General features: G+C 42.6%; 1 protein-coding gene across 1 annotated transcript in view; it reads right to left on the minus strand.

The window, feature by feature from the left end:
- CRYBG3 (crystallin beta-gamma domain containing 3) overlaps positions 1-13,012 on the minus strand; it is a 121,816-nt gene that overhangs the window by 11,307 nt on the left and 97,497 nt on the right. The window contains exon 18 of the mRNA XM_065913781.1: positions 1,264-1,403. Coding sequence (XP_065769853.1) covers positions 1,264-1,403 — 140 coding nt within the window. The remainder of the gene's footprint in view (positions 1-1,263; positions 1,404-13,012) is intronic.

The raw sequence follows: 13,012 nt of genomic DNA on the forward strand, positions 1-13,012 counted from the left end.
AAGAAATAAGAATGTTAAAGTAAAATGGCACCAGTTTTCTACAAAAGAGTGAAAAATGTTCATGAGAAATTTCTAGCCGTGAGCTAGTAATGAGAAGTTCCACTTAGAAATGTAAAGAAAAGAAATGTATAAAAATGCGGTGCAAGTTCTACATGACAGGGATGTAGAATTCAGCTCAGAGTTCCAGTCAGTAACATGCTGGAATACAATAGGGATTTTTATGCTTAAAGAGAATAAACCAATTTATGTTTAATAAACACCAAACTGTATGAAATACCTTGCAGAAGAAAATTTAAACTGCTGCACATGTGAATGATACAGAAATTAATTATAACTGTTAAACTTCGTTTTCAAATCAGTTTATAGTCTCGGCTTTCTCTTTCATTATCCCCAGACAGTTTAACAAGGAGAGTTGATTGTCACACCATTTCAAAGTCATAAAAGACACACAAACGGCATCCTTATATTAATTATGGAGAGCAATGTGTGTTCTGTTGGATGACTTATGGTACCAAAACACCAAAGACGTGGGGAGGGGCAGGCTAGGCTGACAGCCACTCTCAGAAATGGCCTGAGATGAAGATTTTCTAGAAGCCTGAGAGCTTCAACTTCAAGGCCCCTCACTTTCAGGTCACTTACCATTTCTGTCCTGAATAAATATGCAAGCTCATGCCTAATTTATGTACCCATCGTTTTTCATTTCTTTTCTTAGAGTCATCTTGCCAGACTGTAAAAGTGCAGGCCCCACATGACCTGCACCCACCCTGCCCAGCATCCTGCATAAGCGGCGAAACTGGTAGGCAGGCTGAGTGAGCCAGGACACCGAGCGTGAAAATAAGTGCCTGAGAACAAAACAGCTCCAGCATAAACAAGACATCACATCAAAACACCAAAAAGCCCTATTCGTTTTAGTCACTTGTCTTAAGCAGGTAATGGTCTCTCACCTAGTCAAGGTCACTGATTTAATTAGGTTCCTTCTGAAAGGAGAGAGGGCTCAAATTGTGACAGTCATCTGGTCCACCCACTCTAGGACCCATGCTCTGAACACATGGCAGTCCTTCCCCAAGACCACTGCCTGCTACTACTTATACTGAACACAGTCCACAGTCTTATTTGAGAGAAACTACTGTTATCACATGGAGACAGAAAAGAAGTGAGCGTACCATCACACCAAGTACGAGAGGCAGTGGGGAAGAGAAAGCCCCTGAGCAGCGCTGACCTGCCCCATGACTGAAGCGGGCCAGGCCCTAGCCCCGTACTTACAGTCCACTTTTCACCCACACGGACTGGGTGTAGAAGTGCAGGTCCTTGTTCAGAACAGAGTTCACAGCCTCTTCTAGGTGTAACTCTCTCCCCTCACAGTGTTCCAGAGCAAAAAGGCTAAGGAAGGGTTCTTCAAAAACCTAAAAGCAGAGAAAAGAGAAAGCATCACCAGAGGGTGGCCAGACCTCGGCGACATCCCGGTCACAATGCAGGGTGTCCTGGATGCCCTACTTCTCAAATGCACGTAGGTGATGGCTGCACCTGCTAATGATGTCATTGTCAAAGCTGCAGTGGTGAGACTAGATTCCATTAATAATGCTTATTCAATTCTTTTGTAAATTAAAATTGAAATTTTAGAAAAGCAGTCAATCTCACAATAAAAAGAGAGACCTTTTCCAGTCACATATTAAGGTCTGATTGTGGTATAAAACAGACCATGTTTTTGGTCCTGCCAGTACTTTTAGCTGATCACAGAATAAACACAGAAGGGAACAGCACCCCCACTTCCCAGGAGGTCACAGGAGTAATCGCTGAGGATGTACAGCTTCATGGCTCCAGACTCTTAAAAGTATTCCTAGGAGGGAGGAGAAGGTATTTTTAATTTAACAATAATAACACCAAAAAGCCACAGTGCACAGGGGTGGGAGTGATTTCGACATAAAAAGATTTCCCCCAACCCCTCATGTCAGACAAGAACAGAATCAGTTTTTGCTCTTTTTCATTCATTTGTGTATACAAGATAACCATGCTAGGAGACTTTTGTGGGATGAGAAGTCAAAACAAGTCAACATCCCTATATCTGAGGCATTACTAACTAGTAGCTACACTAGGAGAACTGCACAGACATCGTAAAGTAATCCAGGGAAGGAAAAGATAAGTCCTGTGAAAATAGCCAGTGGAAGCCCAAATTCTTTTTAGCAGAAGGTTGTAGGAATCAGGGAGGCTTCACAAACATGGTGGTGAGTGAGTTCAGTCTCCAAAGATGCCCGTGACCTGCAGAGGCCTCAGGAGAACAGAGGGAAGGTGCTCTGTGCAAAGAAGGGAACAGAAATGCATGAGCTATGGGAGCGACACAGCAAGTAAACCAATGTAGCCAAAAGACAGAGTCCGGCAGGAAACAGCGCCAAGTGCATCCGCTGGTTGCCACGGTGTATTAGCTGCCTGCTTCTCCTTGACCCTGACGGAGCCGGCTGATTTACTGCCAGCTGGGAGTCCTGGAAGGCGTGTGGGCAGAGGAGGAATGGGCTGAGCCAACTGTAAGCTGGTACATGAGAAGTAATACAACAGGCAGGAACTGGCTGTTCGGACAACAGTACATGAACAGTCCAGCAACAGACTCTCACTGTACCTGCAGAAGACCGAAATGGCTTATGAAAGTGTTATTCCCAGCAGCCACGTTAGGAATAGCAAAGATGGAGAATGACTTAAAAGTCCATCATGAGGGCATGGGTTATGTCTGGTGCATCCATGAAGGAATTCTATCCAACTGTACAAAAGAGTGAGGAGATTGTTCCTAAAGATCTCTGAGATATGTTCATTAGCAGCAAATACAAAGTGAAGAGTAATGCAGAAGACCAGACTTTTTATGCTACAGTTTGTGTGCAGAAGGGAAAATTTACATACACAAATGTATAATATGTGCTTTATAGACATGAAAATTTTCCTTAAAAATATCAAGCATAAAGCACCTCCACACTAATGTGTCAGGAAACTAGGATCTAAGAAGATAAATGGAGGAGTGGGAGTAAAGTTCTTCACTGCAGGCCTTTGGTCCTTTTCGATTTTTGAACTACGGAAATATTTATTCAAAATTTAAATTGATAATTACTATGCATATGTTAGCACAGAAATGTAGTTTACATGTATTTTTCTTTAAATTGATTTCAGGAAACTTATCTGGCAACAAAATGAGTGAAGAAAATAGAGTGTAAGTATCAGAACATAGGAAGAATCTTCTAGAACAAAGAAAAAGAGGCTGACCTAAAAACAGGAGGGGGGTGTGGAAGGTCAGGATTGGTGAAGACGGGGTGGCCAGAAAAACTACCACAGTGATAAAAGGGTAAGACAAACAGATGAATGAGAGAGAGAGAGAAATATGTGACAGCATGGCTGGGGGCATGCTCGACCCTTGAACCATGAGGGCTGGAACTGCATGGGTCCACTTATACGAGGGTTTTTTGCAATAAATACGTACTACATGACCTGAGGTTGGCTGAATCTTTGGATGTGGAAACACAGAGATGGAGGGGCCAACAGTAAAGTCATATGACAACTCTCAACTGTGTGGAGAGTCAGCACCCTTAACCCCTGTATTGTTCAGGAGTCAACTCCTGGACTTCCCCGGTGGCACAGTGGATAAGAACCTAACTGCCAGTGTAGGGGACATGGGTTCAATCCCTGGTCCAGGAAGATCCCACTTGCTGCGGAGTAACCAAACCTTTTCGCCACAACTACTGAGTCTGCACTCTAGAATCTGAACTCTGCAACAAGAGAAGCCGCCGCAATGAGAATCCTGGGCACCACCACTAGAGAAAGCCTGTGTACAGCAGTGAAGCCCCCAGTGCAACCAAAATAAGTAATGTTTTTTAAAAGGTCAACTGCAATTTGTCACATATGAGAAACTCTGGAGGACAAACATGCCCAGCAGCTAAGAACTCTTCCTGAGAACCAGAGGTTTTACTGTTGAGACAGAGGCAGGGTAAGCCCACAGTGCCCAGTAAACGCGGGCCCTCTGACCTGGAGGTCAGGGAGAGCATCGGATGCAGGCATGATCATCTGGGAGCTCCCAGACCTGAGTGATAGCTGGAGTCAGCTACAGGAAAGGGCATGGAGACAGAGGGGAACAGAGCCGCGCTGACACCCGACGCCCACGGAGCTGACGAGAGGCGGGCCTGGGCGGTGGCAGAGTAAAGAACCCGGAGAGGAGCCAGCAGAGCACGTGTCGCAGAAGTCAAGGGGAAGGAAAATCAGAAGGAGGGGCTGGCCTCGGTATCAAACGCTTCCCTGATGCGCAGGAAGAGGGTGACTGTGACGAGGCAGCCTGGGTTCAGCAATCGGGGCAGATGATAACCAACGCGGGAGCTTAGCGAGCCATCCGCCAGAGGTGAGGGGGGGGATCCAGGCTGTCAGGGCCGAGGAATAAGCAGGGGAGACTGGAGATGAGGCATACGGGTTACATTTAGAAAGAGGAGGAGAGACCGGGGCTGTGGCCTCTGTGGCAACTGCAGGTACGGGGGAAGGCGTCAACAGGAAGAATCTGGATAAGGCAAGGCTAGAGGGGTGGGTTCCAGGGAAGGAGGTGAGGTCCAACCCCAAGTTCAGAACCTCGGACAGGAATCACCCTATGAGGGAAAGGATCACTTTGAAAAGGATGAACTATGCTGCCTCTGAAGTATAAGGAAAGATGAAGGATGCTGAGAAATTTCCAGGTTTTTAAAATTGGTCAAGACTGAATGATTAAACACAAGCACAAAGATGTAAATAATTTTTTCTTTATGTTACGTGGCAAAGGGTGCCCGAGCATCACGGAAGGTGTGCTGCATCGTCCAGCAGAGCTTCCTGCGGTGACAGTTACGCGGCATACCGACCTCCTCCACCTGTGGCCACTGCGCATCGGAAATGTGGCTCCTGTGACCAAAGGACTGAATCTGTTTTATTTAACTTTAACTAAGAAACTACATGTGATTACTACTATGGTATTGGACGGTACAGATGCAGGGGTTTGAATATGCTTTGGAAAGAAGGCAAGCATCACCGTGTGCAGTGAGACAGTAAGCTAAGTGTGAAAAAGCTGCCCAGGAAGCACTGATTTTTTCCTTCAGTGAACAACATAAACTGGGTCAGGAATGGATATTCATCTCCAGTCACTGAGTTCCTGAGTGACTGCACACGGGATCAGGCTTCTCCTCTGCGATCTGCAAAACAGAAATTGGAAGCATCTCAACAATTTATAGAAGAAATGTTCTTACAGGAAGAGTCCAGAATAGCAGGTTAGAAATGCAGCCAATAGCGGGCGCTAAGTTAGTCACTAAAACTGGTGACCGAAATCAAATGGACAATCAAAATCAACAGATAAGACCCTGACTTCATTGCTGCTTCATTCCCAACATCTTTGCCCTCAAGCTCATAAAAAAGCATTTCCACTTCCCTCTACTTGTTCAGTTACTAATCAGTAAGGAAGGGCAGACAGGCAAGGAGCTTGGTGGACTCACAGTCCGCCACCAGTAACACTCTCCCTAAGTAAAGAGTTTGCTGTGGCAAGAGCAACAGACCCTTACATTAGAAGCATCGCTTATGTGAGGATATAATTTAAACTCTAAAAGTGATATTTTAAGAAAACAGGTCCTGCATATTTACATTTGTTGTCTTCCTTTTAGGGAATGTCCACAAAAACGTTTTTAAAAGGCTGTCATTATCATTCAAACTGCATCAAATTCACTCTCCAGTTCAAAGGCAATCCAGGAATTCTATACCTAGAAATTTGCCTTAAGATAATAGTGCAATGATGCCAAGAACAGACTTACTGGAAAAGACCCTGATGCTGGGAACGATTGAAGGCAAAAGGAGAAGGGGGCAACAGAGGAAGAGATGGTTAGATAGCATCACTGACTCTGGACATGAATCTGAGCAAACTCGGGGAGATAGTGAAGGACAGGGGACCCTGGCATGCTGCTGTCCATGAGGTTGCAGAGAGTCAGACACAAGTTAGCAACTGAACGACAACGAACAGTGGAAAATTTGATGGAGGGGATCTCAAAAATTGTTTTTAAGAATGATGAAGCAGGGAGATTGGGAAAATAATTGCAGAAAATAACAGAGGAGGGTATATGTATCAGTTTACTTAACTCAGTAAGGATCCTCTAAGAGACCCAATACATAAATGGGTGAAGAACACAAACCAACAGCATTAGCCAAGCATGAAACATGCCTAACCAACATGGACAAACGTCCCTCTTCTCCATTAACAACAACAGGATATCATCATGTGGTCCCATTTGTCAAACTTCTCCTCTGAGAACATCTATTGTTTCTAAGTTTAAAGTCATGCCCTCTTTAGAGGTCTGATATATATTTACTCTCTCTGTGTTGTGTGTTAAGTCGCTTCGGTCGTGTCCGACTCTTTGCGACCCTACGGACTAACCCACAAGGCTCCTCTGTCCATGGAATTCTCCACACAAGAATACTGGAGTGGGTTGCCATTCCCTCCTCCAGGGGATCTTCCCGACCCAGGGATCGAACCCGCGTCACTTACTCCTCCTGCATTGCCAGGGGGGTTCTTTTTCACTAGTGCCACCTTGGGAAGCCCAAGTCCAACTCGCTCTTTAAACTATTTTTATTTATACTGGTCTTAATTTACACATGTACACAGTTGATCTTTGAACAATATACATTTGAATCATGCAGATTCACTTGCATGTGGATTTTTTTTCAGTAACTATTTTCATTTTATAGTTCTTTAAATTACTCAAGTGTGGGGGAAAACTTGTGTTCATTAGAGGTCACAATGTATGGAGCTGGAAGAAGTGGGTTTGAGTCCTGATTCTACCCAAAACTGTTTCATCTTCCTGCCCTTGGATGAAACATTTATCAAGTCCTTTGTTCTGAGGCAGAAACAGTCAAACGCAGATTTTCCACCACTTACAGGGGGTGGGGTGGGGGAGGTGGGCATCTCTAACCCCCTGGATTGTTCGAGGTCAACTGTACTTAAATTTATAAATGTACTTAAAGGTTAGGGAGATAAGGAAGGCAATTATTCAGAAGTAGAGAGCACTGAAAAGAAACAGAAAGAACTATTTTAAAATCTTATTTTCCTGATACATTTTCCAAACATGAAAACAGGAAGAATATATATATATATATATATATACACACACACACTACTAATAGTCTTTAAAACTGATGATGACAGAGCAATCTGACCTTTCCAAGGAAACCACCAGAATTTAACTACAATTTGATCTCTACAAATGTCTTGGCTTCAGTCCATGCTAACTTAGAAGACAGCCAACCATTTGGGGCCAAACACTCTTCTTAGGTGTCAGCAGGAACAGAACAGGCCATTCCTGCCGGGTCAAGTCTAAGTCATACAATGAGGATACAGTTTCTGAAAGTAGGAATGTGGATAAGAAAGAAAAAGAGTATTTAAACTGCATTAAAAAAAAAAAAAAAAAAAAACAACACATCAGTCTATCAACTAGATATTTTAAATAACAATAGCAATAATTAACATGTGACAGTATGTGTTGGGCATCATAACGCACATATAGACACACACACACACACATGAACTACAGGTAAATGTTTGTAAATGATGGATGGAGAGGTGTATATATATATTTTCTAAGTTTTTTTTAAACCTAATTTATTTGGCAACAAAATCTGACCTGAATGAGCAGGAGAGTATTTATAATATTTATCCAACTTGTGGAGCTATGATTGTATTTTGCTACAGAAATAGAAATGTGCTTAATTATGGGGTACTGCCCAGAATATTTGTGGTGATACATGCTATCTATGAACCAATGAATCATATTATTGTTTAAAATGTGAAAAATTCCAAATCCCAAAATACATTCATGTTAGGAACTGCAAAACCATATTCACTCCTTTAATCCATGCAACTTTCCTTTGACATGGATACCATTATTATCCGTGCTTTGCAGATGAAGAATTAAGGCACAGGTCACACACAGGAAGTAAAAGAACTAGAAGCTAGACAGAATGGCTTCAGAGGTTGTGTTCTTAACCCCTTCACTACAGTTCTAAAATGTTCTCAGTAATTTCATCATGTAGATTATTTTTGATTGGCAGGTGTGGTACTATCTGAAGCAGATGACTTCATCTTGCTCGGCTGGGCAATGTCTATGACCCCCATTCTTACCTATCTCAGCAATTTAACAGGTGTGTCCACCAGTTGGGACTTCCCTGATGGTCCAGTGGTTAAGAATCTACCTGACAAACCAGGGGATGCGGGTTCAGTCCCTGGTCAGGGCACTAAGATCCCACACTCTGGGGAGCAACTAAGCCCGCACACCCCATCTACTGAGCCCTTGAGCTCCAGAGCTCGTGCGCCACCACTAGGGAGCCTGTGTTCCACAACTACTGAGGCCTGTGAGCTCTGGAACCAGCGCACCTCGACCACTGAGCCCACGTCACAGCTAGAGTCCACATGCCACAACGAGAGATCCCGCGTGATGCAAGGAAGGGCTCATGTGCCATGACCCATGGTAGCCAAACACATACATAAACGGTAAATAAATAAACGTGAGGCTTGGAGGCCCTGTGTACAAGTACTCTGCTGGAAGGATTACACTTACATTAGCACAACTTCTATATATACTGGATAAAATGTTTAAATCTAACTACTAAGCTTCGATATTTTTCAAAACTATACAGACTTGAGTATGAGCTCAAACAAACAATGGGGATAAATTAATCTCCCTAGTCATCAATTGCACAAATTTTCAAGATGGTAAAGAGAACTTATGTAATTTTTTTTTTCATTCACTTTTTATCCATAAAGAAAGTCTCTGAGGTAGAATGAAGTCTGTCAACTGGTCTTTTCCTAACTTTAAAGGCAAAGCAAATTTAAATTGTATTGATTAGCTCAGTGTCAATATGGAGCCAAGGCTGTAATCTTTCACCCTAGAGAGTATATAAACTGTAACTTGAAAGCACATAATTAAAAGATTTTTTGAACTAAGCATATGTGGGGGTTAGAAGTATGGTTTGTGTAATTACACAGAATATCTCTAGTTAGAGCCTGTGTAACGCTATGGGGGGAGCACAGGTAGGAGAAGGGGCAGAGAGAGAGAGAGATCTCCGACAAAAACATAACAAATGGGAATGTCCTGTTCAAAGATCACAGTTACTGGACAAAGAGGTCATCCCGGGAGTGAGAACGTGGGACTTTGTCTATTTTGCTCACCATTCCCATTTTTTTTATTAGGGGCTGGTACATGGCAGCTACTCAAAAAATATCTTGTGAAAAAGTCTGACTTAATGTCTTAAAGACGAAATAAAGGTGCCTTATTCCAATTTAAAAAAAAAAAAAAGAAAAGAAAATTACTTGGACAGTTTATGGACTTATTAATACTAAAAATAAAGCACCTGATTAAATCTTGTCTTATTTCTCATTGTTTAGAAGGAAGAAAGACATTATTCAATTTAGCAAACATTTCTGAACTCTGGTTGCATGCCAGATAACTTGCCAAGTGCCTGGGATACTTCAACAAGTTCAGTTTCTGAGCTGGAAGGAAGCTCCTAAGCTCTGATCTCTAGTAGGAAGTATCCAGAACTTCCTTTCATGGGCTAAAAGGCCCTTCACATTCTCATCTCCAGAGGTCTCTGCAGCCTCGTCTGCCAGAATCACAGTTAGCATCATCTCTACTGCGTTTTGGCATCTCACATCTTATCTGCCTTCACCAGATCTTCGCTCTTACAGGTATCTTCAGTTGCCAAGTCCAGGGAAATCCTTCTGTCCCATCACCTGTCTCTCCCTATTGATTATCTTCCCCTCTCTGACATTTCCGCCTCTCACTTTATCCTGGCTCTTTTCCTTTGGACAATAAACATGCTCACTTATTTACATACCAAAAAAAAAAAAAAAAAAAAAAAAACCCCAAAACAAAAACCCCATTCAGACTTGTGCACCTCACTGTAGAGGTGAGTTTCAAATCACTGCCTGTATGGGAAAGGTGCTGATATTACCTCAGGATTATGTTAATTAAATATAACATGTTATTTTATTTTAAAATATCTACCCGACAATATCGCTTCACCCTAATCTTTGCCAAATGAACCATGTCTAAAAAACTAAGAACAACGGGACTGAATTCAAGGACAGTGTGCTGTGTGCACTGTGTATGACCATACATATAATGTACGCCTCAAATACCATTCCAATCCAGAGAAATACCAAACAGTGTGCTGGCAAAAAGGCATTTTTCATCATCTGCAGTGATGAAAATTTAATAGAAGGCTCCTAAGTCTCTAATTAGACTCTAATCCAAAACCTTCTAAGTTTGGTCTGTGTAAAACAAAATCATGTAAATACCTCAGTCTATCAAATTTTGATGTTGCACAACAAATATTAATTCTCGTCTGTGAGCTATTATATTATAGTACTATTGAGTGCTTTCATATGCTAAAGGCTTCACATGCACTAGCTCCTTTAATCCTCATTTTATTAGACAAGAAAGTTGAGGCTCAGGGTGGTCAGAAACATGCCCAGGGTCACTCAGCTAACAAGCAATGGTCTGTCAGACTCCCAAACCAAACTCTTCTCCAGTGGACCATAATCCACCTCATCAAAGCCTCTTTCACTTGGCTTAGAAAAGCAGTTTCATCACAAGCCTACCTTTCTAATTGGTTTCCCCCTTAAAAAAAAATACTACATTTCAAAAAGAATAAATAATATTTAGATGACCATGTATGCAGCACCCAGAAATAATACATTTTATTATATTTATATCAAACTGTATAAACAAGAAAAAACACTCCCTAGAGGTAACCACTGTGCTGAAGTTGTCAATCTTTCTAGCTCTTATACATCCTTTGTTTTTCAATTTTATATACATGCATCTTACTGTAACATCCATAGTAACACATGAACCTCACCTACTGTACTATATTTCCTTATATACTTTTGCCTTAGTTTGTTTCATCCATCAATGCTGCAACACACATCCTTATTTTTCCCTCATCCCAATCGATTCTTCTTCCAGTAGTCTTGTGTACATAATCCCACTTCTCTGCCACTGACTAACCTCTGCTGTTGTCAGATCTTCCAATATTTGTAACTGAAGTAAGGTAATAAGCGCTACCTAATTACTGTTTTAGTTTGCATTTACTTGCTCACTAGTGAGGTTTAATATGCTTTTTATGTCCTAAGCCATGTTTCTTGTATCTATGAACTGCCTCCTCATAATCTGTGCTGATTTTTTAAAGTTTACTTTTTTTCCCAATTATTTTGAAAGACTCCTTTTTATATCCTGTACATTAAGCCTCTGCAGCTTATAATATGTTCTCCTAGCCTGTGGCTTGCCGTGGTAGTCTTAAGAATTGTCCTCCAGCTAAGCCACTTCAGTCGTGTCTGACTGTGTGACCCCATGGACTGTAGCCTGCCAGGCTCCTCTGTCCATGGGGTGCTCCAGGCAAGAGTACTGGAGCAGATTACCATTCCCTTATCCAGGGGATCTTCCTGACCCAGAGATAGAACCGGCATGTCTTACATCTGACCTGCATTGGCAGGTGGGTTCTTGACCATCAGCGCCACCTGGGAAGCCCAAATTGTCCCCCCACCTCCATGCAAAAAAACGTCTACACCCTAATCCCTGGGACCAGTGACTGTGTTATCTGATGCAGCAAAAAGGGACTTTGCAGGCGGGATGAAGAGTTAGGGATCCAGAGGTGGGGATATGTGACTGGATTATCCAGATAGGCCTCATATAATCACACAGGTCGTTAGAAGAGGAAGGCAGCAGGGTCAGAGACAGGATAGACAGCAGAGGGTGAAGTAACGCACTCTGAAGGTGAAAGAGGGCCAAGGATGAAATAGTATCTACCTTAGAGTCTCCAGAAGGAATGCAATCCTACTGACCCCCAGTTTTACCCCCAGAAAGGCCCCTTTTAGATTGCTGACCTCCAAAACTGTTAGGTCATTTCTGCTGCTTTAAGCCACTAAATCTGTGGGAACTTGTTACAAGAGCAACAGGAGACTGATACACTCGCCTTTTACCCTTCCTATTACTGATTTGTAGTTTTGCATTTAAATCTATCTTGCTCTGATATCGTCAGCATCGTCTCCTGTATTTTCTAATTTTTTCTTCTTCCAATGGTATTGAGCTATAATTAACACATAGCACTGTATTGCTTCCCTGGTGGCTCAGACTGTAAAGAATCCGCCTGCGATGTGGGAGACCTGGGTTCGTTCCCTGGGGTGGGAAGATCCCTGGAGGAGGGAATGGCAACCAACCCACTCCAGTATTCTGGCCTGGAGAATCCCAATGGACAGAGGAGCCTGGCAGGCTACAGTCGACGGGGTCGCAAAGAGTTGGACATGACTAACCACAGCACAGCACTGCAGAGTTTTAGGGTGTGCAGCAAAATGGTCTGACCTACATACACTGTGAAACCATTACCATAGTGAGCTTAGAGAATACTCATCATCTCGTATAGATACAGAACAGGAAAAAAAAGTCCTTCCTCGTGATGAGAACTGTTAGCATTTACTTCCTTAACAACTTTCATGTATAAGATAGAGCACTGTTTATTACATTGATCATATTATGCATTACATTGTTAGTATTTATCTATCTTAGAACTAGAAGCTTGCATCTTTTGGCTCAGTTCAGTTCAATCGCTCAGTCATGTCCAACTGTTTTGAGATGCCATGGACACCAGGCCTCCCTGTCCATCACCAGCTCCCAGAGTCCACCCAAACTCATGTCCATTGAGTTGGTGATGCCATCCAACCATTTCATCTTCTGTCGTCCCCTTCTCCTCCTGCCTTCGATCTTTCCCAGCATCAGGGTCTTTTCAAATGAGTCAGCTCTTCACATCAGGTGGACAAAGTATTGGAGTTTCAGCTTCAGCATCAGCCCTTCCAATGAACACCCAGGACTGATTTCCTTTAGGATGGACTGGTTGGATCTCCTTGCAGTCCAAGGGACTCTCAAGAGTCTTTTCCAATACCACAGTTCAAAAGCATCAATTCTTCTGCACTCAGCTTTCTTTATAGTCCAAATCT

This window comes from Muntiacus reevesi, chromosome 21 (genome assembly GCF_963930625.1).
Source record: "Muntiacus reevesi chromosome 21, mMunRee1.1, whole genome shotgun sequence".
NCBI lineage: Eukaryota > Metazoa > Chordata > Mammalia > Artiodactyla > Cervidae > Muntiacus > Muntiacus reevesi.